General features: G+C 55.2%; 1 protein-coding gene across 3 annotated transcripts in view; it reads left to right on the top strand.

Moving 5' to 3' along the window:
• Window positions 1-3517: 3517 nt before the first annotated feature.
• CYFIP2 (cytoplasmic FMR1 interacting protein 2) overlaps window positions 3518-25831 on the top strand; it is a 77749-nt gene continuing 55435 nt past the window's right edge. For 2 of the 3 annotated variants that reach the window (XM_075900623.2, XM_075900621.2), the window contains exons 1-6: window positions 3518-3677; window positions 18181-18321; window positions 22150-22239; window positions 22845-22922; window positions 23347-23448; window positions 25401-25582. In XM_075900623.2, coding sequence (XP_075756738.1) covers window positions 18205-18321; window positions 22150-22239; window positions 22845-22922; window positions 23347-23448; window positions 25401-25582 — 569 coding nt within the window. In that variant the 5' untranslated portion in view covers window positions 3518-3677; window positions 18181-18204. Of the gene's footprint in view, window positions 3678-14998; window positions 17736-18180; window positions 18322-22149; window positions 22240-22844; window positions 22923-23346; window positions 23449-25400; window positions 25583-25831 lie in introns of those variants that run through there. The other variant, XM_075900622.2, reaches the window with a different exon arrangement.

Raw genomic sequence — 25831 nt, 5'->3', positions numbered from 1 at the left:
CTGGTATGTTTCCCTTGGGTGTATTTAGAGAGAGCGCTCAGATCTTCCCTCCACCTTCTTCAGATCAGGCCAAACAAGCCCAGATGTTTGTGTCTCCACAGAGGGAAGATTTTCTATTCTTCAGATCAGCCTCGCAGGGTGTGGGTGCAGGGGGAGGGCGGTGGGTGGGTGGCAGTAGGATGTGAGCTGACGGAGGGGTGTGGGTGCAGGGGGAGGGCGCTGAGTGGGTGCAGGGTGTGAGCTGACGGAGGGTGTGGGTGGGTGCAGGGTGTGAGCTGACGGAGGGGTGTGGGTGGGTGCAGGGTGTGAGCTGACAGAGGGGTGTGGGTGCAGGGGGAGGGCGCTGGGTGGGTGCAGGGTGTGAGCTGACGGAGGGGTGTTGGTGCAGGAGGAGAGCGCTGGGTGGGTGCAGGGTGTGAGCTGATGGAGGGGTGTGGGTGCAGGGGGAGAGTGGTGGGTGGGTGCCAGGTGTGAGCTGACAGAGGGGTGTGGGTGCAGGGGGAGGGCGCTGGGTGGGTGCAGGGTGTGAGCTGACGGAGGGTGTGGGTGCAGGGGGAGGGTGCTGGGTGGGTGCAGGGTGTGAGCTGATGGAGGGTGTGGGTGCAGGGGGAGGGCGCTGGGTGGGTGCAGGGTGTGAGCTGACAGAGGGGTGTGGGTGCAGGGGGAGGGCGCTGGGTGGGTGCAGGGTGTGAGCTGACGGAGGGTGTGGGTGCAGGGGGAGGGCGCTGGGTGGGTGCAGGGTGTGAGCTGACGGAGGGGTGTTGGTGCAGGAGGAGGGCGCTGGGTGGGTGCAGGGTGTGAGCTGACGGAGGGTGTGGGTGCAGGGGGAGGGCGGTGGGTGGGTGCAGGGTGTGAGCTGACAGAGGGGTGTGGGTGCAGGGGGAGGGTGGTGGGTGGGTGCCAGGTGTGAGCTGACAGAGGGGTGTGGGTGCAGGGGGAGGGCGCTGGGTGGGTGCCGGGTGTGAGCTGACAGAGGGGTGTTGGTGCAGGAGGAGGGCGCTGGGCGGGTGCCGGGTGTGAGCTGACGGAGGGGTGTGGGTGCAGGGGGAGGGCGCTGGGTGGGTGCAGGGTGTGAGCTGACGGAGGGGTGTGGGTGCAGGGGGAGGGCGCTGGGTGGGTGCAGGGTGTGAGCTGACGGAGGGTGTGGGTGCAGGGGGAGGGCGGTGGGTGGGTGCACGGTGTGAGCTGACGGAGGGGTGTGGGTGCAGGGGGAGGGCGCTGGGTGGGTGCAGGGTGTGAGCTGACGGAGGGGTGTGGGTGCAGGGGGAGGGCGCTGGGTGGGTGCCGGGTGTGAGCTGACGGAGGGGTGTGGGTGCAGGGGGAGGGCGCTGGGTGGGTGCAGGGTGTGAGCTGACGGAGGGTGTGGGTGCAGGGGGAGGGCGGTGGGTGGGTGCCGGGTGTGAGCTGACGGAGGGGTGTGGGTGCAGGGGGAGGGCGCTGGGTGGGTGCCGGGTGTGAGCTGACGGAGGGGTGTGGGTGCAGGGGGAGGGCGCTGGGTGGGTGCCGGGTGTGAGCTGACGGAGGGGTGTGGGTGCAGGGGGAGGGCGCTGGGTGGGTGCAGGGTGTGAGCTGACGGAGGGGTGTGGGTGCAGGGGGAGGGCGCTGGGTGGGTGCAGGGTGTGAGCTGACGGAGGGGTGTGGGTGCAGGGGGAGGGCGCTGGGTGGGTGCAGGGTGTGAGCTGACGGAGGGTGTGGGTGCAGGGGGAGGGCGCTGGGTGGGTGCCGGGTGTGAGCTGACGGAGGGGTGTGGGTGCAGGGGGAGGGCGCTGGGTGGGTGCCGGGTGTGAGCTGACGGAGGGGTGTGGGTGCAGGGGGAGGGCGCTGGGTGGGTGCCGGGTGTGAGCTGACGGAGGGTGTGGGTGCAGGGGGAGGGCGGTGGGTGGGTGCCGGGTGTGAGCTGACGGAGGGTGTGGGTGCAGGGGGAGGGCGCTGGGTGGGTGCCGGGTGTGAGCTGACGGAGGGTGTGGGTGCAGGGGGAGGGCGCTGGGTGGGTGCCGGGTGTGAGCTGACGGAGGGGTGTGGGTGCAGGGGGAGGGCGGTGGGTGGGTGCCGGGTGTGAGCTGACGGAGGGTGTGGGTGCAGGGGGAGGGCGCTGGGTGGGTGCCGGGTGTGAGCTGACGGAGGGTGTGGGTGCAGGGGGAGGGCGCTGGGTGGGTGCCGGGTGTGAGCTGACGGAGGGTGTGGGTGCAGGGGGAGGGCGCTGGGTGGGTGCCGGGTGTGAGCTGACGGAGGGTGTGGGTGCAGGGGGAGGGCGCTGGGTGGGTGCCGGGTGTGAGCTGACGGAGGGTGTGGGTGCAGGGGGAGGGCGCTGGGTGGGTGCCGGGTGTGAGCTGACGGAGGGTGTGGGTGCAGGGGGAGGGCGCTGGGTGGGTGCCGGGTGTGAGCTGACGGAGGGTGTGGGTGCAGGGGGAGGGCGCTGGGTGGGTGCCGGGTGTGAGCTGACGGAGGGTGTGGGTGCAGGGGGAGGGCGGTGGGTGGGTGCCGGGTGTGAGCTGACGGAGGGTGTGGGTGCAGGGGGAGGGCGCTGGGTGGGTGCAGGGTGTGAGCTGACGGAGGGTGTGGGTGCAGGGGGAGGGCGGTGGGTGGGTGCCGGGTGTGAGCTGACGGAGGGGTGTGGGTGCAGGGGGAGGGCGCTGGGTGGGTGCCGGGTGTGAGCTGACGGAGGGTGTGGGTGCAGGGGGAGGGCGCTGGGTGGGTGCCGGGTGTGAGCTGACGGAGGGGTGTGGGTGCAGGGGGAGGGCGCTGGGTGGGTGCCGGGTGTGAGCTGACGGAGGGTGTGGGTGCAGGGGGAGGGCGCTGGGTGGGTGCCGGGTGTGAGCTGACGGAGGGTGTGGGTGCAGGGGGAGGGCGGTGGGTGGGTGCCGGGTGTGAGCTGACGGAGGGTGTGGGTGCAGGGGGAGGGCGCTGGGTGGGTGCCGGGTGTGAGCTGACGGAGGGTGTGGGTGCAGGGGGAGGGCGCTGGGTGGGTGCCGGGTGTGAGCTGACGGAGGGGTGTGGGTGCAGGGGGAGGGCGCTGGGTGGGTGCCGGGTGTGAGCTGACGGAGGGTGTGGGTGCAGGGGGAGGGCGCTGGGTGGGTGCCGGGTGTGAGCTGACGGAGGGTGTGGGTGCAGGGGGAGGGCGGTGGGTGGGTGCCGGGTGTGAGCTGACGGAGGGTGTGGGTGCAGGGGGAGGGCGGTGGGTGGGTGCCGGGTGTGAGCTGACGGAGGGGTGTGGGTGCAGGGGGAGGGCGCTGGGTGGGTGCCGGGTGTGAGCTGACGGAGGGGTGTGGGTGCAGGGGGAGGGCGGTGGGTGGGTGCCGGGTGTGAGCTGACGGAGGGTGTGGGTGCAGGGGGAGGGCGCTGGGTGGGTGCCGGGTGTGAGCTGACGGAGGGTGTGGGTGCAGGGGGAGGGCGGTGGGTGGGTGCCGGGTGTGAGCTGACGGAGGGTGTGGGTGCAGGGGGAGGGCGCTGGGTGGGTGCCGGGTGTGCGTGGCAGGAGGGGCGCGCAGGGCGGGACCAGCCGCTCCATCCCCGCAGCGCGGCGCGGCGCGGGCGCACGGAGCATCCCGCAGGCGGGCGGGGCGCGCAGCGGGCGCGCAGCGCAGGAAGTGCACTTGCTGCTCCATTTCCTGCTCTTTGTGTGTCTGACACCGATCGCGGCGCAGGCGGCTGCGGCTCGGAGCATCCTCTCGCGGCCGGTAAGCGGCGGGGCCGGGCCGGGCTGGGGGCGCCGCGGGCAGGGGGCGCCGGGCGACCCGGGGAGCACCGGGCTGGGCACGGCCGGTGCCGCCTCGCTGCGCCCTGCCCGGGCTGGGACGCGTAGCAGGGGGATCCCGGCCGCTGGGGGGGCGCTTGGCCCCGGGCCATGACAGCTCGCCCAGGCAGGCAGCCCCCGGCCCCGCATGGAGCCCTGCCCGGCTTTGCCTGGGGTGTCTCGCAGCCCCCCCTCCCCGGGCTTGCACGGGTCCTGGGGTGCGGGGTCCCCACGCAAAGCACCGCGGGCAGGTGCAGCTGCGCCCTGCGAGCCACAGAGCGCTGCGGGGCCCAGCTTAGCGCAGGGGCTGTTGCAGGATGAGCGATCCCAGCATGCTGCGGGCTTATCCAGAGCCTCCTTGTTTATTCTAGTGCACCCGCCAGGCAGCCCAAAGGGCCCAATTCCCCCCCCACCTTCCCCTCTGCAGCAAATGGGATGAGCTTAGAGTGAGGGGCTGGCAGGAGGCTGCAGTCTGGGGGAGCCAGCAGCCTCCCACCGCAGCCGCTTCCCCTCATTGCCAGGAGTTGGCCAGAAGGGCAGCGTTTAATTCGAGCCCATATCGGAGCCGTGCTGCGTGGACATTGGTGTGGAAGAACAATGGGGCGGCCCAAAGGGAAATGGACGGCGGGGTACACAGCCAGCGTGGCCACAGAGCCCGGGCAGAAAATAAAAGGCGCAAGTGGCTCGCAGAGGTGAAGGCGCACACAGTGAACAGAACAGAATCAAAAGTGCCCCCCTGGTTCTGCTGACAGGGGAGGAGGCAGACGCGGTTGCAGTTTGCGTTGAGGGTGGAAATTAGGGACTTGAACTTTGGCTGGCTTGAGTGAGGAACCAAAAATACAGGCTTGGAAGTCTGCAAAGCCACATATCCCACAGCGGTTGCAGACCAGTTTTTCCCTCCTGTCATTTAAACTCACGGCCACTTTTCAGCGGTGAGACGTTTTCAAAACAAGAGGGGGGCCCACCCGTCACGCTGGAGGTGAACTTTCGAACCCAGGACGTTTGAGTGGGCTTGAAAGAAGGAGAGGCACGTTCACTCCCAGTCTGGTGCCAGACAGGCCCTGAGTAAAAAGAAGGGAATGGATTTGGCAGGAAACGTCCATGTCCCGAGGAATCAGGATTGACCAGTGAGAGACAAGTGGAAACCTTTGTGCTTGCTCCTGTGTATTTGCTGGGGTTTGGTTTTTTGGTGGGGGAGGAGAGGGGACTGGCATTTACAGACACACGTTTGCAGTTTGGCAAGGAACAGGATATTGCATAGCTCGGCCCTCCTAGCCAGCCGTTGCTTTCAGCATGGTGGTTTGTTTCTAGCTGTGTTTCTTGGATCACAGGGGTCTCCCGTAATTGTGTCAGGTCGTTAAACCGTTGGACACTTCCTGCTCAGCCCAGGAAACTAAAAAAAAACATGTCCAAGTTTTACATTAGGAGGGCTGCCAGATGCCAGTCACCTTGGTAGATTCCTGGAGCCAAATTCTGCTGTCCACTTTCAGTGTAAATCCAGCGTCATTCCTCAGACAGGAATTTAGCCCTAATATATACGGCTGATTTTTGTTTGCAACGTTTATGTAATCAGCTGATGCCTTGAAATCTGATTAGGTTCAACAAGGACAAGTGCAGAGTCCTGCCCTTGGAATGGAAGAATCCCAGGCACTGTTACAGGCTGGGGATGGACTGGCTAAGTACCAGTTCAGTAGAAAAGGACCCGGGGATTCCAGTGGATGAGAAGCTGGTTATGAGTCAACAGGGCGCCCTTGTAGCCAAGAAGGCGAATGGCATATTAGGTTGCATTAGGAGGAGCATTGCCAGCACATCTAGAGAAGTGATTATTCCCCTTTATTCAGCTCTGGTGAGCCCACAACTGGAGTATTGTGTCCAGTTCTGGGCCCCCCACTATAGAAAGGATGTGGATGCATTGGAGAGGGTCCAGCGGAGGGCAACCAAAATGATTAGGGGGATGGAGCACATGACCTACGAGTAGAGACTGTGGGATTTGGGCTTGTTGAGTCTGCAGAAGCGAAGAGTGAGGGGGGATTTGATAGCAGCCTTCAACTTTCTCAAGGGAGATTCCAAAGAGGATGGAGAGAGGCTGTTCTCAGTAGTGACAGATGGCAGAACAAGGAGCAATGGTCTCAAGTTGCAGTGGGAGAGGTCAAGGTTGGATATTAGGAAAAACAATTTCCCTAGGTGGGTGGGGAATCACTGGGATGGGTTCCCTAGGGAAGTAGTGGAGTCTCCATCCCTAGAGGTTTTTAAGTCTCAGCTTGACAAAGCCCTGGCTGGATTGATTTGGTTGGGATTGGTCCTGCTTTGGGCAGGGGGCTGGATGTGATAACCTCCTGAGGTCTCTTCCAACTCTCTGGTTCTATGATTCCAAAGCGAGGGTCCATGGAACAAACATGACCACTGAGGAGTCAAAGGCGGAACAATGTAATAATTCGTAGTAATAATAATAATATGCATGTATCAACTTGTCTGTCTTCAAGAAAAAGAGGAAATTGCTCTTCAAGGGATTAGCAATCAGTGATATTTCTTTGTCTATGTGCAACATTTCATTTCACACGAGGCTATTTAATACCAGCTATTTTTTGCCATCTCCCAGCAATTGTGATTATTCTTCGACAAAGGCCATTTCTAGGCATACAGCCCTGCAGCTGTACAGATGTCTGGTGGAGACGCTCTATGCCGATGTGAAAGAGAGCTCTCCTGTCGCCATAATAAAGCCACCTCTGCGAGTGGCGGAAGCTACTTGGGTGGGAGCTGCTCTCCCGCTGACACATCACTGTCAGTGTTCCGTATGTTGCTCAGGCGACAGCTGGTGTATTCATACCCCGGAGTGATGTAAATTATGCTGACGCAGGTGGTAGCGTAAACGTAGCCTCATTCTAATATGCTCTGAACCCATGTTGGCAACAGCTTGTCTTCTCAAAATAGCACGGGACTACTGTACTTTTGTGCCTCCTGCGTGAAGTTTTTGGTCAAATCAGTACACCGGCGTGTCTGAGGCATATCACAAACACCGACAGTGCTTTCCCAAAAGCATTATCCCCATGTTGCAGCTAGCACAGAGAAATTAAGTGCCTTGCCCAGGCAGCCTGCAGCACTGCTGGGAATCAAACGCAGGTCTTTGAAGGACCACACTGGGGCTTAATGCACATGCTCATCTGTCTTCCCCGGAGCTCCGCTTTTCCCCTACGTGGCCAACTTTGCCACTCCTCTGTCTGTTTCCCCGTGTCCCGACTGCCTGTTCTCCAGGGTGTGACGGGCAGCCAGACTAAAGGTGCCACACTTTAGAGTAGCCCATGCTGTTTCTTGCCTTATCCTGACCCTTTAAGCTGTTATGGCACCGGCATGAGTCTCATCTGCTGGCTGAGGGCAAGCCAACTAGATGTCATGACCCAACTTGCTTCCTCCTTTGTTCTTGTCCACCGCAACTTCTGGGCAAGCAAAGAGCCAGTTCACCGGTTGTTGGCTGCCAAGTAGTTTGCAGATACAATGCACCAGTTATTGGGGAACCTGCCCCACACTGGAGTGAGGGGCCTTCTTCCTTCCCCCCAAAATTCGATTACTCTGAAGGATCAAGACTTGCCAGTAGATCATGGCCCGGGAAGTAGCTAAAAGAGACACTGTGGTCCAAAGACATTTCATGGCCAACACTTCAAGCTTGTTTGAAGCTTTAGGCATAAAATAATGGGCCAACCCTTGAAATTCTAAGTTCAAATTCGGTGGGAACTGACTCATCCCGTGTCCTTTTGGCGGAAGGCCGTTGAGTTCCGTGCAGTTCATTCTGTGAGGTCTTTCTGATGAGACCTTCATGTATAAGATCTTGTCTGCTCTGCGTGGGCCTTGAAATTCCCAACGTATGGCATCCTTTGAAAAGCTTGGCCCTCTTGTTCTCAGGCATCAATTGCGAAGTGCTGGATATCGCTTGCTGGCTGCACTTTAGCTGTGCTGGTTTTGTGAATAGATTTATTATTCCTGTAGAGCCTTAGGGTTGCCAGATGGTTTAAAAAAAATACCAGACAAAAATTTGTCGAGATCAAAAAAAAAAAAAAAAGCACTGGGGAGTAACCAGGGAGACCTGGGAGGGGCGGGGATTTGGGAGGCCAGGACAAAATGCAGTCGCGGCCCCTTTAATTGCCGCGTGTCCCAAGTGGGCTTTTGTCAGACCCGAGCCGGGCCTAGGAAAAGCAAAAAAAGTACTTACTTAGAAAATACCAGACATATTTTTCTCCATTTGTTTACCGGACACAAAGTCCGAATACTGGACTGTCCGGTTCAATCCCAGACACCTGGCAACCCTATAGAGTCTAGAGGACACGGTTCCTTTGTGCTAGGGATTTGACAACGTTCTATAGAGAGTCTCTGCCCCATAGAGTTTGCAGTTGCATTAGATGAGAGACAGCCGGTTTACAAAGCAGATGGACATAGAGAGCGCAAAGTTATAATGAGCTGATACCAATCAGCATGAGAAGCAGCAGGCAGTCACATCAAGCCAGCTGCTTATCCATGGTTCAGGGTTGGTTTGTTTTTTGTAGGCTTCATGGCCAAGGAGAGTTGTAAGGAGGACAATATGGTGGTTAAGTGGAATTTTGCGAGGAATTTCTCCCATGCATAAAGGGCAGCATAGGAGAAAGCAAAGAGGCACTTGCTGGAGCATTTGAGAAATGGGTGATTGAGAGAGAAATTGCTTTGAAGATCCTTTGGGATGAAAGATGGAATTAAATGAAAATGACTCTTAATCACTTGGGTTAGGTTCTGTAATGCTGATGTTTGGCTGCCACTCAGAAGTTCTTGAGTCAGCTGTGAGGTTTGTAGATATAATGCCATTTGGCCAAGCTGGCTCTCTGAGCTGGAGAAGAGAATCCTTGCCTGATAAATACCCCCAAAGTTGTAAGTGATCACTACTTGCACCTTGGCGCTTGAGTCTGCGAGAGGTAAGGCAGGATATATTTCCTGTCGGAGAGATGCCGACCCCGCCTGTGTGCATATATTAACGAAGTGCAAAAGCCTCGTGTTCAAGCGTGATGTAACCTACCCCGGTGCTGTTGTGCTTTCAGCAGACTGCGTTTCTGTTGCAAGACTGATCTCTCAGGCATGACAACACAGGAAGCACCTCAGAGAACCACAAACAGAGCTCCAACTGTTTGTACGCTGCTCACTCGTCTCCTTCACCTGCTGCATGTACGAGACCCTGCCCCAAAGGCCCAGCTGGCTGCTGCTGGTTAATGGTCGATGTTGACTTTTTGATCACTGACCCAGCAATCCCATCGCAATATCACTGGAAAGAGACATGCTCCCCTTCGTTTGATGTGCTCGTTAGAATGCAATGCTGTTAGCGGGCTGAAAATGGCACCCGTTGAAGTCACCAGAACTGTGTAACCTGACATTGAAAAGACAGGAAGGGGAGTTTTGCTTTGCTTCAGGGTTGTTGCTCCGTTTTCTCTGGAGTGCATAGTCTGTCTTTATGGCTTGGATAGTTGTATGCAAAATTGCGTAGATTACAAGAAAATATTGCGCGGATTCCAGCCCTTGGTTTCCTCTTCAGAATCTCCATGGGCGGGTTCCCCAGAGTACAGCACCATGAAGGGGAAGAAAGTAGAGCCCTTCCCTCATATAAAATGGTTTTTCAGGGCCATGTATGAATCTACTGTAGCAAAACAAAGACAATTCAGCAGAAGAGAAGCATCAATCCTAGCCTCTAAAGCTCATCAAGGACGAATTTCTCTCGAGATGCAAGGATGGGCCCCTTGAGTGTCCATCCTATTAAGCGTCTCGTTCTTGCTATTACTATTTTATTGTGTGTATTCCAGTAGCACGGAACACCCCCGCCCATCCAAGATCAGGGCTGCATCGTGCTAGGTACCCTAGAGACGCCTCATGAGAGATACTCTCTGCCCCGCAGAGCTTACAATCGAACCAGACAGGAATGGGAGGAGAAGGAGCTGCCCAGGGCTGGGATGTACTATGCCCAAAGTCACCCGGCAGGTCAGTGGCCAAGGTGGGGTTAGAACCCACTGCAGCCCCCCCTCCACTAGACCCCGCTGGTGCCTTACAAACAGACATTGCTGCATGTTCTTGTGCGGATGTGTGTACAGCTGCCATGGCAACCAGGAAAGAGGCTGTCAGATTGCACTGTTCTTTCTGAGATGTCCCTGTGTTATGCTGTATTGGGTGCAGAGAACATTAAATGAGCACTTGGATGCTGAGTCACTAGTAAATCCTTCTTAATTAAATCCAGAAGGCCACCCCCACCTCCTCCTTTTACTCCACCTCTGCCATGGAGCGTACCCAGCACTTAACATCTACGTGACTTGTGGGCTGTGACCACTGGTTGTTACCCTGTTCTTAACTAATCACTATGACTGTGAGCTCTTGATATCCATTACACGGTTAACCGGTTTTGGCTGGGTGACCAGGGACGGGAGATGGTAGTTGTGTGCCTCGTGGTTCCTGTCCTGCGGGCTCTGCAGAATAAAGCTCTGATATGGCAGAGCCTGCAGTGCAGTGCAGTGCAGTGTAGTAGCCAGCTCCCCAGAAGTGGGGCCAGGAGCCAGAACTGGTGCGTGCCAGGAGCTGGCTCATAATCCTTATACTGCAGAGCTCAGAGCATGGGGTGGTAGCCCGCTACCTGGGTGTTGGCATGAATCGACAGCCAGGATGCACCTGCAGGGTAGAAGAGTTTAACCATCACGGAAACTGATAAAATGATGCTTGTCAATTGACTGGTTTAATGGCTAAACTTACACCCTTAACAGGACTAGGCGAAATGTGTTATGCAGGAGGCATGCATGGTCTTTTATGGCTTTACAACTCTATCAAGTGCCAGACTGGATCGGAACCCTGGTCCAACTAGACGAGGTTTCCATTCCTGCCCATGACCAGAGGCTCCAGGGAAGAGGTGAAAAACCCCAACTGGCAGATGTGGAATAATTTGTCCCCCAGGGAAGGTCTCGTGCTAACACCAAATAGTTAGAACTCGCCTTGTAGCTTGAGAAGTAACAAGACTACATGGAAACCGGAGAGGTGGCTCTGTGCAGTGGGATAAAATGGTCTGCTCCTCATTTTGTTCTACCACATCCCCAGTCCTGCAGCTACTTATGGACGTGAGAAGCAGAGGTGATGGGTACAGAACTGGGTGTGGGAACCTCGGAAAGGAGACGCTGCAGGGAATGGAGAATGAGGTTTGGAAAGAGACCAGGAGGAGCAGTGTGGCGACAAGCCCTGCCATTGAGAAAGATTCATAACGTCCTAGATTCCAAGGCCACAACGGACCATGGTGATCATCTAGTCTGACCTCCTGCATAACACGGGTCAGAGATCTGCCCCTGAAATAATTCCTAGAAGAGAAGCTTTTGAACAAACATCCTCTCTTGATTTAAAAATGACCAGTGATGGCATATCCTATTCCCCTTGATCTTTGGTAAATTGCTCCCGTGGTTAATCACGCTCACTACGGGTTGAACCTCTCTGGTCCGGGACTCTCAGGACCTGACCGGCTCCAAACCAGAGAATTTTCCGAACCATGGGAGGTCAATATTGTCTAGCAGCATTACCAACACTTCCACTGCTTACAGGGCTGTTAGGGTGCGTCTGCACAGCAGGGCTTAACTCGAAATAAGCTATTCAAATTGAGCCTCATCAATTGCGTAGCTTATTTCAGAATAGCTTATTTCGAAATTGGGAGCTTCTACACAGCACTTATTTTGAAATAGAGCACTCTTCCTCTGACTTCCCTTACATATCATACAATGAGGGTTAAGGAGGAGTCGGAGTAAGATGTCCTCCAGCTTGACAGTATTTTGACATGATAGGCTGGTTAGGCCTCAGTTGAAGTATTGTGTCCAGTTCTGGGCACCGCATTTCAAGAATGATGTGGAGAAATTGGAGAGGATCCAGAGAAGAGCAAGAAGAATGATTAAAGCTCTAGAGAACATGACCTATGACAGAAGGCTGAAGGAACTGGGTTTGTTTAGTTTAGAAAAGTGAAGCCTGAGGGGAGACATGATAGCTGTTTTCAGGTATCTAAAAGGGTGTCACAAGGAGGAGGGAGAAAACTTGTTCATCTTGGCTTCTGAGGATAGAACAAGAAGCAATGGGCTTAAACTGCAGCAAGGGAGGTTTAGGTTGGACATCAGGAAAACGTTCCTAACTATCAGGGTGGTCAAACACTGGAATAAATTGCTCAGGGAGTTTGTGGAATCCCCATCTCTGGAGATATTTAAGAGTAGGTTAGATAAATGTCTATCAGGGATGGTCTAGACAGTACTGGGTCCTGCCATGAGGGCAGGGGACTGGATTCGATGACCTCTCGACATCCCTTCCAGTCCTAGTATTCTATGAGTCTATGATTATGTCAAAATAACTGCCTGCTGTGTAGACGCAGACTAAGTTATTTCGAAATAATGTTGCTGTGTAAACGTACCCTTAGAGGACATTGAGGGGTAAATCAGAGCTAAACAACAGCACAGAACACTGAGAGCCAGGACGAGTGGCTGTACACAAAATTTATGGGACCGTGGGAAACTTTCCACACCCATGAAAATTGGACATCCAGCTAACTAATATCTTGTCGGACCATGCGTGTTTCTGGACTAGAGAGGTGTATAATGTATATCTCCTATCCAGACTGAATTTGTGTAGCCCCAGCTTCTAGCCGTTGGGTAGTGATATGCTTGTTCCCTGTGTATCAAGTGACCCCTTAACCTTCCCTCTGCTACGTTAACTAGATAGAACTGATTGAGACTATCAGGATGAGGCAGGCTTTCTAATCATTTAATCGTTCTTGTGGCTCTTTTCTAAGCCCTCTGTGGTTTATCCAGATCCTTCTTGAATTGCAGACTCCAGAACTACACACAGGAATCCGGCAGTGATTAAAGCAGTGCCCAATAGAAAGGGAAATATAATCTCTATGCTCCTACCCAAGATGCCCCAGTTTATGTGCGCCCAGGTTGCATGAGCTTTTTCAGCCACAGCATCACACTGGGAGCACGTGTTCCACGGATGATCCACTCCTATCCCAAAGCTTTTTCAGAGACACTGCTTCTCAGCAGAGCCCCCCATCCTGCATGTGTGGCCTACGGCTCCTTGGCCAGCAGGTGCAGTGCCCGTTTGCGCAGGCTGGGGCAAAGAGGAAGCTGTTTCTGACGGCAGTGTATCAGGGAGGCAAGAGGGGTTTTGACGGCCGCTGTACTTTGCAGCCGTATTTTTAGCTGAAGGGGCTGGAGGATGAAACAGGAAGTAGAGTGAGCCGGTGCGAGGGGGAGTTGTGCTCTCGGCAGATGCCTTGCTCTGCTTGGCTTCCGTCTGAAAGCACAGGGTCTGGTTCTCCACGGCCTTGCACCTGGTGTGGTCATTCATGCTGGTGCAAAATGGATGCAAAATGTGACCTGGTAGCACTTGACCTCTTTTCTGCCTTCTGTTTGCACAGGCAGAAACGATGCTACGAGATACAGGGCAGTGGAGCATCAGGACCATTACTTCAGCGACACCATGATATTTGAGTACTGTGCATGCCACACAGCCCCCTCAGCTGTCTTCCTCTGCGTGAGATGTGCTAGTATCACGATTTGCATGCACATTCTCTTTTGTCCTTCCCAGGCCTGAGACGGAGCTCCTCAGACTTCTCTCTGAGCCCTGGTCGACACTAGCACTTTATTTCGAAATAACCCCTCTTAAGTCGAATTTAAAAGTGGAGCATACACACAACCAAGCCTGCTGCTCATTTCAAAATCTGTCCTCCTGCTTTTCATTGGGAATATTGCTCATTCTGAAATAGTAATTTTGGAATAACAGTAGCGTGGGCACTCGGGTGCTGCTATTTCGAGATAACTCCTTCCCAAAATACAGGACTATGTAGCACTTTAAAGACTAATAAACCATCTTGTTAGTCTTTAAAGTGCTCCATAGTCCTGTATTTTGTTTCAGCTACACCAGACTAATACGGCTACATTCCTTCCCAAAGTAATTCAAACTAATTATGCCCCAGTACTTCCTGGGGCTCTGAGTCCGAGAAAGCGTGCCCGCATTAACGGAGCAGGCCTTGGACTAATTTCGGGGCTTCCCCGTAATGAGGACACGCTATTTCAAATGTGTTCAATCGGGCGTTATTAAGTCAACTTTAGTAATTTCAAAATAGTTTCCTAGTGTAGACATCGCCTTAGTGCTGAAATCTAAAGGGAAGCCCCAGTTCTTAAAGGAGAACTGCAAAGGAGAGTTTCAATATTGAGATTTCAGCTCTGCATCCTCTACTAGCCAAGCTGGTGGGACCAAATTCAGCTCCCAGTGAGACTTCTGAAATCCCCTTTTTCGTTTCTGGGTGGCTGATGTTCTCCCAGAATGTATCAGCTGTGAAACCCCAAACAGCACGGTGTGCAGGGGTTACAATGAATCTGCTGATACTTGCGTGGGCACATTCGGAGGGATCTGCAGTGAACCAGAAGACACTAAAAGGGAGAAGATATCACCTCACCCACCTTCTCCCTCCGAGAGAGAAAAAGCATGTTAAAAATGCTGCAACTTACTTCTTGCTGCATTCCACCCCCACAGCCTGGTTAGCACCTCGCTTGATTTTCATTTTGGCTTCCAGGTTGCCTTTGAGAGTCATTTGAGACTTTCAAAGTTTCGAGCTCTATTCGGTCCCTCAGTTTGGTGGTTCTTCTTTTAGACAGTGTTAATAGCTTTCTGCTTTTCGGGCTGTGCGCTTCCAGCTGACTTGTGTTAGCGCTTGTGTTAATGAAGTGTAAAAGCCCGGTGTTCATGATATTAATGGGGGAGATGCGGGGTCTGGGATGGAGACTGGGTGCAGAAGAGAACTTGGGGTGCAGGGTCTGAGAGGAGGTTTGGGTGCAGGAGAGGTTTCTGACCTGGAGCAGGGGTTCAGGAGGGAGTGCATAATCTGGGAGGGAGTTGTGACCTGGAGCAGGAGTGTAGGAGGGGATGGAGGGATCAGGGTTGTGAGTGAGGGCAGGGAATTGGGGTGCAGGGTCTGGGAAGGGGTTTGGGTTATGTGGTGTAGGGGTGCAGGAGGGGGAGCAGAGGGTTGGGGCATGCGAGGGGCTTGGGTGCCAGAGGCAGGCTGTAGCTGGGAGGTGTTTATCTGAATGGCTCCCGACCAGCAGCCCAGCAGGTCCCTCAGCCAGGGTCCCTGCCTTTCGCACGCACTACAGGGGCTGTATGCTGTGCTGAACGCCGTGAGTCCCAGGGGAGGGACACTTCACACATTGCCTGTCCTACAATGGGGCAGCTCCCATTGGCCAGAAACTGGCCAATGGGAGCTGTGAGACTGTGCTGGGGACAGGGGCAGCGCACAACGCCTCTCCCCGCCCTGCTCCCTGGCTTGCAGAAGCACATGGCCCCCACAGACGGCTATTCTGAGAAGCCCGCGGGGTGGGTCAGGCAGAGAGCCTGGCTGAGGCTCCCACGGGGCCGTGAACTGGATCTGGAGGTTTGGCTGGCCGGATGAGGCCCATGGGCCATATTTTGCCTCTCTCCCCCCTCCCCCTACCTTAGCATGTGTGTTAGCCCCACAAGTGCCAGCGAGAGCTCTGTGTGTCTACTGAGAGGAGAATTAAACATTTCACAATGACTGTTCGGGGGAAACGAGTGCCTGGCAATGGTGAGGTTGACCAGTGACAGCTCAAGTGGCTGGGTTTTGTTTGAGAGGCTCCGATGTTTTAGAACTTGGAGGCCAGCTGAATAAATAACGCTTATAGGCCCTAATGCGCAATGAGTTTCTCGTTGCTTGAGCACAGGAAGAGGGGGGCTGTGCACAGGTGACTCCTGCTATGTTGGTGGCGTACAAGGAAGATAAACAATTGTTTGTATCTTTTGGGGGCAGGAGTTGCAAAGTAACATGAATTTATGACTGAAAATCCAGAGCCTGAAACACACAAGGACTGAAAGCAGAGAGAGAGAAGGCAGACTGCTCCTTCAAGCAGAGAGGTCCACGTCACCCCACTTTGTGTTACAGCTGGCTCTTTACAGACTGCTGAAGACAAAGACTGCATGTTTCCTTATGTGACCCACACACCTAGTGTGGGTCCCTGTCCCATGTAGTGGCACTTAGACCACTTACAGAGAGAGATAAGAACAAGGGAGCTCTACAGCCTAAGCTGAAAACCAGCTGGCTTTATAGTTCGGGCTGTAGAGGGTCCTCCACTAAGATCCAGAGGTTCCAGGTTCAACTCTGCCTGGGGGCAGTTACACTTACACAATCCATAGCCCACAAGCAGGGCCAAGGAGCCACTTAGGATTTAAAGGGACAGCTTCCCATTTTTAACAGTTTTCAATGCACCCCGAATTTAAGCCACCTTTATGCTGCCCATCTATTGGCAGAAACGCAATGAGGCCTTGTGGATCCCAACAGATGTGCAATTAAAAACACCGCAGAGGCTTAAATGTTTGTAGGAAAGCCAGTTCTCACAGACTTATCATGCGTCTACATCAGTCTTTGGCGCAATCAACCACAAAAGATTAAACAAGCAGTGTCTTTCAGGGCTCTGGCAATAGCCCATGGTATCACATGGAGAGTCTTGTGCTGACTTCCGTGGGTTTTGGATCGGGGCTGAGAGCGGCAGTACAGTAGCAAAATCCAGGCTTCAAATTAGGCTCTGGGTTGGCAGCCCGGGCTCTCGGATCTGCTTTTGCCTGTTGTTCTGGGAGGGCACTAATCGGAGAAGAGATACAGGGGCACAGGGTTTAGGAAACCGTCCGAGATTATCTAGCCCTGGGTTGCCTGTGGGCTTTCCGAGGAGCTAACGTCCCCGCACCACTTGGCAAATGCTGCGCACTTTCCCATGTTGCACGGCATTTCTTCAAAGATACGTGGGTGATAGAAACTCTTTATCTACTGTGAACATTCAAGGGGATGAATCAGGTTTGTGGGGACTCGACCCCCGGTTCCAAGGTCTGGTGCTATTTTAAAACCTGAGGCTTAGGGCCCTAAGGGCTTGTCTGCACTAGGGAATTTTGCACCATTATTGTCATACTGGTGCAAACTCTTAGGCCGTGTCTACACTATGTGGAAGATCGACGCTACCGCAGTCAGTCTTCCAAGGTTCAGTTTAGCAGGTCTAGTGAAGACCCCCTACATTGAACTCAGAGGGCGTCCCCGTCAGCACCGGTACTCCTGCTTCTCACAAGGAGTAAGGGAAGCCGATGGGAGCATGCACTCCTGACGATCGCCTGCTGTGCGGATGGTGAAAATGCGACTTGAGATACGTCAACTCCAGCAAAGTAATTAACACAGTGGGAGTTGCTGAGGTGAGGGTCTCATCCAGGACACGGTGGGGGTGTCCGCCTCCTCCCTGTCACACCTGTCTTTGCCCCTTTTCTCCCCCCAGCTGGTGCCTCCAGTCTCGCATACCCAAGTCAGATTACTCCTGTCCTCTAGCTCCCGGGTCCCAGTCTGTATTCCGCCCCTATCAGCAGAGCAACACAGTTCAATAGTTTTGATACAACCCAATGGCCAAGGTACATAACTCGCCCCTATCAGCAGGGAAGCACAGGTCCATAGTCCTAATACGACCCAATGGTCAAAGTTTGTTTTGGGTAATAAGTAGGGGAAAGTTTTACATCCCCCGGCAGGGAGGTCCAGGCCCTCCCACTCCACTGCACCCCAGCCCAGGGCCCTGTTAGTGGCTCGCTCTAGCCACTGAGTCAGCAGGGAAATTGCTGCTGCAACACTCTGACTCCCCGACCACGGCTCACTCGCCCTTGGCCTTCGCTGTCCTTGGGCTGCTTCCTGCGTCCAATGTCTCGGTGCACTGGTGGATCTTCGTCTCCCCTCCTTCCTCTGGGATCTGGTTACTCCCACCTGCTTCTGAGTCGTGCGTGGTCTCTAGATGCGTTGGGTCTCCGACCTGCATGGTAGCGTCTTGGAATTTGGACCATTGCTGAGGCTTGCAGGGGGCTGGCCAAGCACATCCTCTCCCTCCAGCTGCCAGGCCCAACTGAGCAGAGCTGCTCCCTTTTATAGCGGTACAATCCGAGCATGCCCAATAAGGTAAAGGGGTGTGGCCTACTCTGCTCTCGAGACGGAGCTAACCCCCTCCTGTTCACAGGGGATGTGTTCACAGATGCGTATCTTAAGTCGACCTTCTGCTGTAGTGTAGACCAGACTTCAGTGTGGATCTATTGCACAGGTGTAAAGTGGGGTTTATACCGGTTTCACACCAGAGTGACCAAGAGCAAGCCAGTGCATTTACACTCAAGAGTTTGCATACATGCCAAAGTTTCTAATGGAGATAAGTTCTGAAGCATTGCCCCTGCAATAGCTTTACATTTGGATCGCTATTAGCTTGCTGTTTGGACAGGGCACCTGAGCTGGTGCTTACGATGCACACCAGACGGGGAAATGGGTTTGTTCTGCTGGGCCATTGCCTGTCACTCCCTTTCTGTGCATTTGTGGCTCTTGTTTCCCAACATCTCTTCTTTTCCTCTGGGTTTAGTGCGGCATCTGAAAAGCCAGAGCCATGACCACTCACGTCACGCTGGAGGATGCCCTGTCCAACGTGGACCTGCTGGAGGAACTCCCTCTGCCAGATCAGCAGCCATGCATCGAGCCACCTCCCTCGTCCATCATGTACCAGGTACGTGCCAGCTCCCAGGAGACGCCTCGGTGAGGCGAGAGCCAGAACGGTAACGCCTAGAGGTGTGCAGGCTGGTTTGCAGACCAGGCAAAGGGGGTTTCTAGTATGAGGAAGGGATGTGGAGACAATCCGGGACTGAGGAGAGTTGTTGCAAACGTAAAAGGTCACTAGATGTGCTTAGAATCCTAGGGCTGGACAAAACCTCAGGAGTCATAGAGTCCAGTTCGCTGCCCAAAGCAGGACCAACCCCAATTCATTCCTCCCAGCCAGGGCTTTGTCCAGCCGTCACTTAAAAACCTCTAAGGATGGAGATTCCACCCCCTCCCTAGAGAACCCATCCCAGTGCTTCCCCACACGCCTAGGGAAATAGTTTTTCCTAATATCCAACCTAGACCTTCCCCACTGCAACTTGAGATATTTGCTCTTTGTTCTGCCATCTGCCCCCACTGAGAACAGCCTCTCTCCATCCACTTTGGAACCCCCCTTCAGGTAGCTGAAGGCTGCTCTCAAATCCCCCCTCGCTCTTCTCTTCTGTAGACTAAACAAGCCCAAATCCCTCAGCTTCTCTTCGTAGGTCATGTGCTCCAGCCCCCTACTCATTTCCGTTGCCCTCTGCTGGTCCCTCTCCAATGTGTCCACATCCTTTCTATAGTGGGGGGCCCAGAACTGGACACAACACTCCAGATGTGATCTCACTAGAGCCGAATAAAGGGGAATAATCACTTCCCTAGATCTGCTGGCAGTGCTCCTCCTAATGCAGCCCAATATGCCATTTGCCTTCTTGGCTACAAGGGCACCAAGTTGACTCATATCCAGCTTCTTGTCCACTGTAATCCCCAGGTCCTTTTCTGCCGAACTGCTACTTAGCCAGTTGGTCCCCAGCCTGTGACAATGCTTGGGATTCTTCCATCCTGAGGGCAAGACTCTGCACTTCTCCTTGTTGAACCTCATCAGATTTCTTTTGGCCCAATCCTCCAATTTGTCTAGGTCACTCTGGCCCCTCTCCCTGCCCTCCAGCACATCTACCTCTCCCCCAGCTTAGTGTCACGTCTTTTCTGCACACATGCCCTGTTAGTTGCTCTTTCTGAGTAATGAATATGTCTTAAAATGCACACCCTAGGTAAAATATAGAATGTGGTTATTTACTCCCCTCCCCCATCTGACCTTCTCGACTGGCCTTGCTCCCCGTGTTAATGTGTAACTGTGTGCAGTGACTGCCTGGTCATGCACGTCGGTTTGCACAGTGCGGTTTGTGTTTCACCAGGTCAGATCGGACACTTGTGCTGCAGCATTCGCCTCTAATACAACCTGTCCGCTCCAAGGGCACTTGTGGGCCAAATTCCAAGCCTCCCGCGGCAGCCCCGCCAGCATGTTCAATTTGTCTGCTTGTCAAGCGTGCGCACTCTTTCCTGGCCAGTTGCCTGTGAGCACGCTGGCGGGCGGGTTGTGGTGTGTCCAGACACTGCCATTTCAGGAAGCCCACGTGGGTTGAGTCTAAAATACACCGGCTAACCTGAGTCAGGAAAAACTGGCCACACCTGTTCCCTTTATCATGATTAACCCGGGGGTTGGTTGCTAGCCTTCCTAGAATCCTAGGGTTGGAAGAGGGCTCAGGAGTCCTCGAGTCCAGCCCCCTGCCCAAAGCAGGACCAACCCCAACTCAATCATCCCAGCCATGGCTTGGTCAAGCCGACACTTAAAAACCTCTAAGGTTGAAGATTCCACCCCCTCCCTAGGGAACCCAGCACAGGGCTTTCCCACCCTCCTAGGGAAATCGTTTTTACCTAATATCCACCTAGACCTCCCCCACTGTAACTTGGGACCATTGATCCTCGTTCTGCCACCACTGAGAACAGCCTCTCTCCATCCTCTTTGAAATCCCCCTTCAGGGAGTTGAAGGCTGCTCTCAAATCCCCCCTCACTCTGCTCTTCTGCAGACTAAATAAGCCCAAATCCCTCAGCCTCTCCTCATAGGTCATATGCTCCAGCCCCCGAATCATTGTTGTTACCCTCCGCTGGGCCCTCTCCAATGCATCCACATCCTTTCTGTAGTGGGGAGCCCAGAACTGAACACAATACTCCAGATGTGGCCTCACCAGAGCCGAATAAAGGGGAATAATCACTTCTCTGGATCTGCTGGCCATGCTCCTCCTAATGCACCCTGATATACCATTAGCCTTCTTGGCTACAGAGGCACCAAGTTGACTCATATCCAGCTTTTCATCCACTGTAACCCCCAGGCCCTTTTCTGCCAAACTGCTACTTAGCCAGCCGGTCCCCAGCCTGTAACTATGCTTGGGATTCTTCCATCCCGAGGGCAGGACTCTGCACTTCTCCTTGTTGAACCTCATCAGATTTCTTGTGGCCCAATCCTCCAATTTGTCTAGGTCACTCTGGCCCCTCTCCCTGCCCTCCAGCCTATCTGCCTCTCCCCCTAGCTTAGTGTCATCCGCAAACTTGCAGAGGGTGCAATCCATCCCCTCATCCAGGGTGTTGATAAAGATGTTGAACAAAACCGGCCTTAGAACTGATCCTTGGGGCACTCCGCTAGAAACTGCCCGCCAGCCGGACCCCGAGCTGTTGGCCACTACCCGTTGGGCCCAACCTGGGGGTTTGTTTCTAGCCTTCACCGCTGCCCTCCGCTTCGCCACTCCAGTCCTCCGACGTGCTCTCCCCAGGTACGTTGTCATGGAAACGCTCAGGTAGTGCAGTCCCCTGAGAGTTCCTCTACAGATGCTCTGGGAACAGGACGTGGAGGCCAGTCAAAACGAAAGAGGCTTCAGCCTCCCTTTTAGAGGCAGGTTCCCAATGGCCTGTCTGTCTAGCCTCCATCCTCCACGTCAGGCCTGTCCTCCTGATGAGAGCCTCTAGCAGGTCCCAGCCCTCAGCCAGGTCCTAGCTAGACCCAGCTCCTTGCCTCGCGTCAGAGCAGCTTGCTCCTTTGCCCCCGCTCAGCAGGGCTTTCCTCCTCCATCACGCCTCCTCAGACAGCCCTCAACTGTTGGGGTCTCCTAGGTTGGTTGTGTTTAAGTCCCACACCCAGACGGGTGTAGTGGGGATGGGCTGACCGGACAGGCGCCAGGCCTCTCATAGGAACAGGCTGCCCTTGGACTGCACTAGATGGTTTTTCTCCCTTGGGCCCCAACCTTCTGCCCTTGACTTCAGTGGGAGCAGGCCGGAGCCCTGGGTCAGTCTGAGCAGCGGCATAGCTCCCAAAGGGCCTTAATGCCACAAGCAAGTGCGTGTCGCCTTCTCTTAGCGCATCACCGGGCAAGAGCAACCCCTGGGACTTGGCTGTTCGCTTCCCCCTCAGACACGTTCTCCTCCTTCGGGGCTGCTTGACTTGTCGGTGTTTATATTTTCCTGCGCTTGGCCCAGGATTATTCGGGGTAATCCCTGCTCACAAAGCATGGCTCTCTGTCCCCCTCCATCTGCCTCTGACTGAACAGACAGGATTGTGAACTCCAGACTGATTGCTAGAGGCCTCTTCCCTTAGACCCAAGGGTAACGGGATCAATCCACCAGCGGGCAGATTTGAACCTGGGACCTCTGGAGATTAGTGTAGATTAGCTCTAAGCTTGAGCTATACAACCAGCTGGCTCTCAGCACAGCTGACTTGTTCTTATCTCTGGCTCGAAGTGCCAGTCCGTGGGACAGTGAACCACGCCCCGTGGGCTACCCGTGCAGATGGCCTGACCAGGGGAGTCAGTACATTTTTTTTTATGGGATCTTCCTTCATAAATGAATCATTTAAGCCCTTCTGGAGCAGCCCGACCGTGCCAAAGAGCCGACCGTGTGTTAACCCTGCACCCTTTGTTGTGGCTACAGGCTAATTTTGACACAAACTTTGAAGACAGAAACGCCTTTGTGACCGGCATTGCCAGGTACATCGAACAGGCGACGGTGCACTCGAGTATGGTGAGTCTCCCAAAGCCCCAGGACCGTGGGCCCAGACTTGCCTTCCGCGCTCCGTCTAGGGCTGTGGGTTAGTACGTTACAGCCAGCGTGGGCATGCCTGCCCAAGCAGCAGTCCCCCTCCCATTGCTGAGTAGACAGACCCTGTGGTGTAGACAGGCCCTCTGCCGGGGAAGGGGCAATTGCACTGAGGTCCAGCAATTAAAAGGCGCCCAGGGCTCCCTTTGAATCACCACTGGAGTGCTGCTCCGTGTGGCCCTGAGGGCTGGCTACCTCTGGTCCCGCCCCACTGCCCGAGGCCACGCTCCTTCTGGGGCACCGAGCCAGCCCCCTCCACACACAACGTGTTCCGGGGCCCGCAGTGGCTGTCAGCCCTACGGGGCGCAGATCAGTGTTCCCTGGAAGCGGTGCGTTGGGGCAGCCGCCACAGCAGAGCGCCCCCAGCCTGTGTTTTTCCTTGTAGTGCACATCTGCACCTGCCTCGGTGCACGGGACAAAATTTATTCTGTACATGGGTGGAAAAAATGAGGGGGAACACTGGCACGGAGCCACGGTTCTCTCTCCTGGGTGTTGGCCGTTCCACAGCAGCGTGTGTGCATGTGTTTCAGAATGAAATGCTGGAGGAAGGGCATGAATACGCGGTGATGCTTTACACGTGGAGGAGCTGCTCCAGAGCCATCCCCCAGGTAAGGAGCAGCCTTGGATCCCTTCCCAGGAGAGACTGGCTAGAGCAGCCAGCTGGCTGTCACAGATGCCTGGATCTGCGTGTGGTGGGGGGGATCAGACAGGAGAGAAGACGGTGACTGGGGTGGGGTGAGAGGTTGATCTGAGACCGTGATCACCCAGGCCAGCCGTCCCGCTGCTGGGGAGGAGAGGGGCATGAGCTGCCATCTCAGCAGTGCTCGGTGGCTGCTGTAGTAGCTGCAGAGCTGGGGTACATGCCCAGGCAGGACCCATCTCGGTCTCGCTGTTACGAGGAGTGCGGGTAGCACCTCGGAACGGAAGCTGGATTGCAGCGTCCAGTCGAGCCCCACTTCTCCGGCTGCTCCTCACTGTCTCGTGGCCCAGTGGAGTGGGCGCGAGTGATAACCGCTGGCTGCCCTTGTCCAGGTAAAATGTAACGAGCAGCCGAACCGGGTGGAGATTTACGAGAAGACCGTGGAAGTCCTGGAGCCGGAGGTCACCAAGCTGATGAAGTTCATGTATTTCCAGGTAACCGGCGGAGGAGTTCCCAGTGCAATGCGCGTGGCTCTCTGAGCTCACTTCCCTGCCTGGAGGACACCTCAGTTTCCCTGGTGGAATGGAGACCCCTCCCCTGTTAGCTTTGCAGCTGCCAGGAGGCGTGTGGGAAACCTCACCACAAAATCCCGAAGCCACACAGCTCCTGCCTAGCCTCAGACTCACTTATCGACTCAAAATTCAGGCCAGCACGATCAGCCTTTGGGCAAAGCTGGGCCCAGGAGCTCACGTAGGCCCAGGTGGGCTCAGCCCCACTGTCGATATCTGCTTTGCAGGGTTGTGGACGGTTAACCCGTAAGCATCACCCTTAATGGGTGGTGCTTACTGGTTCCGATTAACCGGTGGGGGCTGGCGCAGATCCCTACCCACCATGAGCAGGAGGCTGCTCCAGCCCCATGGACCACGCTGCTCCAGCCCCATGGGGCCCACCTGCTCACATGGGACAGTGTTTTTGGAGAGATTTCCCCTTCTGTCTAGCTGCAGAGCTGGGAATTGTCTAGGCCAGTGTTTCGCAACCAGGGGTACGAGTACCCGTAGGGGTACTTGAGAGAAGCCTGGGGGGGTACGTCAACACAACCGAAATGTGGAGAAAACTGAATTTTTGTTGTAAGTTTTATAGCGCTTTATTATTTTTGTACTTTTTACACCCAAAAACTTCATTGCCCGCCCGGCTACGATTAAGTTGTTCAAACAAATGTGTTGCAATGGTAGAAAAAAATGTTGGGGGTACTTATATATATATATATTTTTTTTGAAAAAGGGGTACTTTATTAAAAAAAAAAGGCTGAGAAACACTGGTCTAGGCCACCCGTGTGTAAGAGGACACGCCCCCAGATAATGAAAGTCTTGGAAAGGAACCTGTCCTTTGCTCGTACCTGGTAGCTGTCCAATAGAAGTCAGGGCCCAGAGCAGAGATGTTAAGGACTAGTCGACGATCTGATAAGCAAAACCTTATCTGATAGTTGAGTCGACTCGTCACTTCCCCTCCTTTGCTGCCTCTATCAGTTAAAGGGGGGAAGGGGTACTTCAAAGCAGCAGCGCCGCACAGCTGAGACGGGGATCAGCTGTGCACCTGCCGCTTTGAAGCCCCAAGGTGGCGTTTCAAAGGGGCAGTCACCTCACAGCTGATCCGCAGCTCAACTGTGCGGCGCTGCCCCCTTTAAAACCCCAAAGCACCGTGGAGCCCGGGGTCAGTTGGGGACCCTGGGTTTTGGGGAAATGCCGCACGGAACCCGGGGTCAGCTGGAGAGTCCCCAGCTGATCCTGGGTTCCGCGGAAATTCCAAGTCCAGGGAAACTTGGGCCCATCCACTATTTTGAGCTCAAATCCAGGGACTCTGTGCCTAGTAGCGACAGGCTACCCAGTCTCAGACCCAGTCCTGTTTCCCTGGGCTCCTACATCTCGAGCTCCTGGCCCATCTCTGGGTTTACCATCCCAAGCTTCCTCTGCTCCTAGGGGCTACTTCACTGCTCTTGGTGTCTGTCGTGCAGAACAGGGTCCCAGGGCTCACTCTCCCCCGTCCCCGAACACCTCCTCGTCCGTAGCCAACTCCCTTCTCTCTAAGGGAGCACTCCTCTCGACGGCCCCCTCCTGCTCTCTCCTTCCTGGCTTTATAGGCATTCTCAGCCTGCCCCTGCCCAGATGGGCTCCAGCAGGTCCTGACTCTCCTCCAGGAACAGCCCAGAAGGCTAGTTGGCCCTCGTTAACCTGCTCTGGCCTTGGGGGGGGGGCACCCCAGCCCAGCACTAGAAGCGCAGGCCTCTTCTTCCGGACCAGAGCAGGGATGCTCTTAGCTGCTGGCAGTTGTGGCCTGGTTTCCATGGGGACGTGTAGCACGCACATGCCTGCGGGGCCGCTGGGTTACATATTTCCACCACGCACGACAGGGCATCTGGCGAGTCTCTCCCCCTCCCGTTGCCTTCCAGCGAAAGGCCATCGAGCGGTTCTGCAGCGAGGTGAAGCGCTTGTGCCATGCCGAGAGGAGGAAGGATTTTGTCTCCGAGGCCTATCTCCTGACGCTGGGGAAGTTCATCAACATGTTCGCCGTGCTGGATGAGCTGAAGAACATGAAGTGCAGCGTCAAAAATGACCACTCTGCCTACAAAAGGTGGGAGGGCAGCCAGCTGGCTAGTGTGCGGGGAGGAGGCTGAGGATGGCCAGGGCTACGTCTGATTGGCTTCGTGCTCACTCCGCCGTAGGGATTATTCCCCTTTATTTGGCGCTGGCGAGGTCACCTCTGGAGTATTGTGTCCAGTTCTGGGCCCCCATTACAGAAAGGACGTGGGCGCATTGGAGAGGGTCCAGCGGAGGGTAACAACAATGATGAGGGGGCTGGAGCACAGGACCTACGAGGAGA

This window comes from Pelodiscus sinensis, chromosome 16 (assembly GCF_052426305.1).
Source record: "Pelodiscus sinensis isolate ZL-2025 chromosome 16, ASM5242630v1, whole genome shotgun sequence".
Classification (NCBI taxonomy): domain Eukaryota; kingdom Metazoa; phylum Chordata; order Testudines; family Trionychidae; genus Pelodiscus; species Pelodiscus sinensis.
This window is presented reverse-complemented; position numbering and strand designations above follow the sequence as displayed.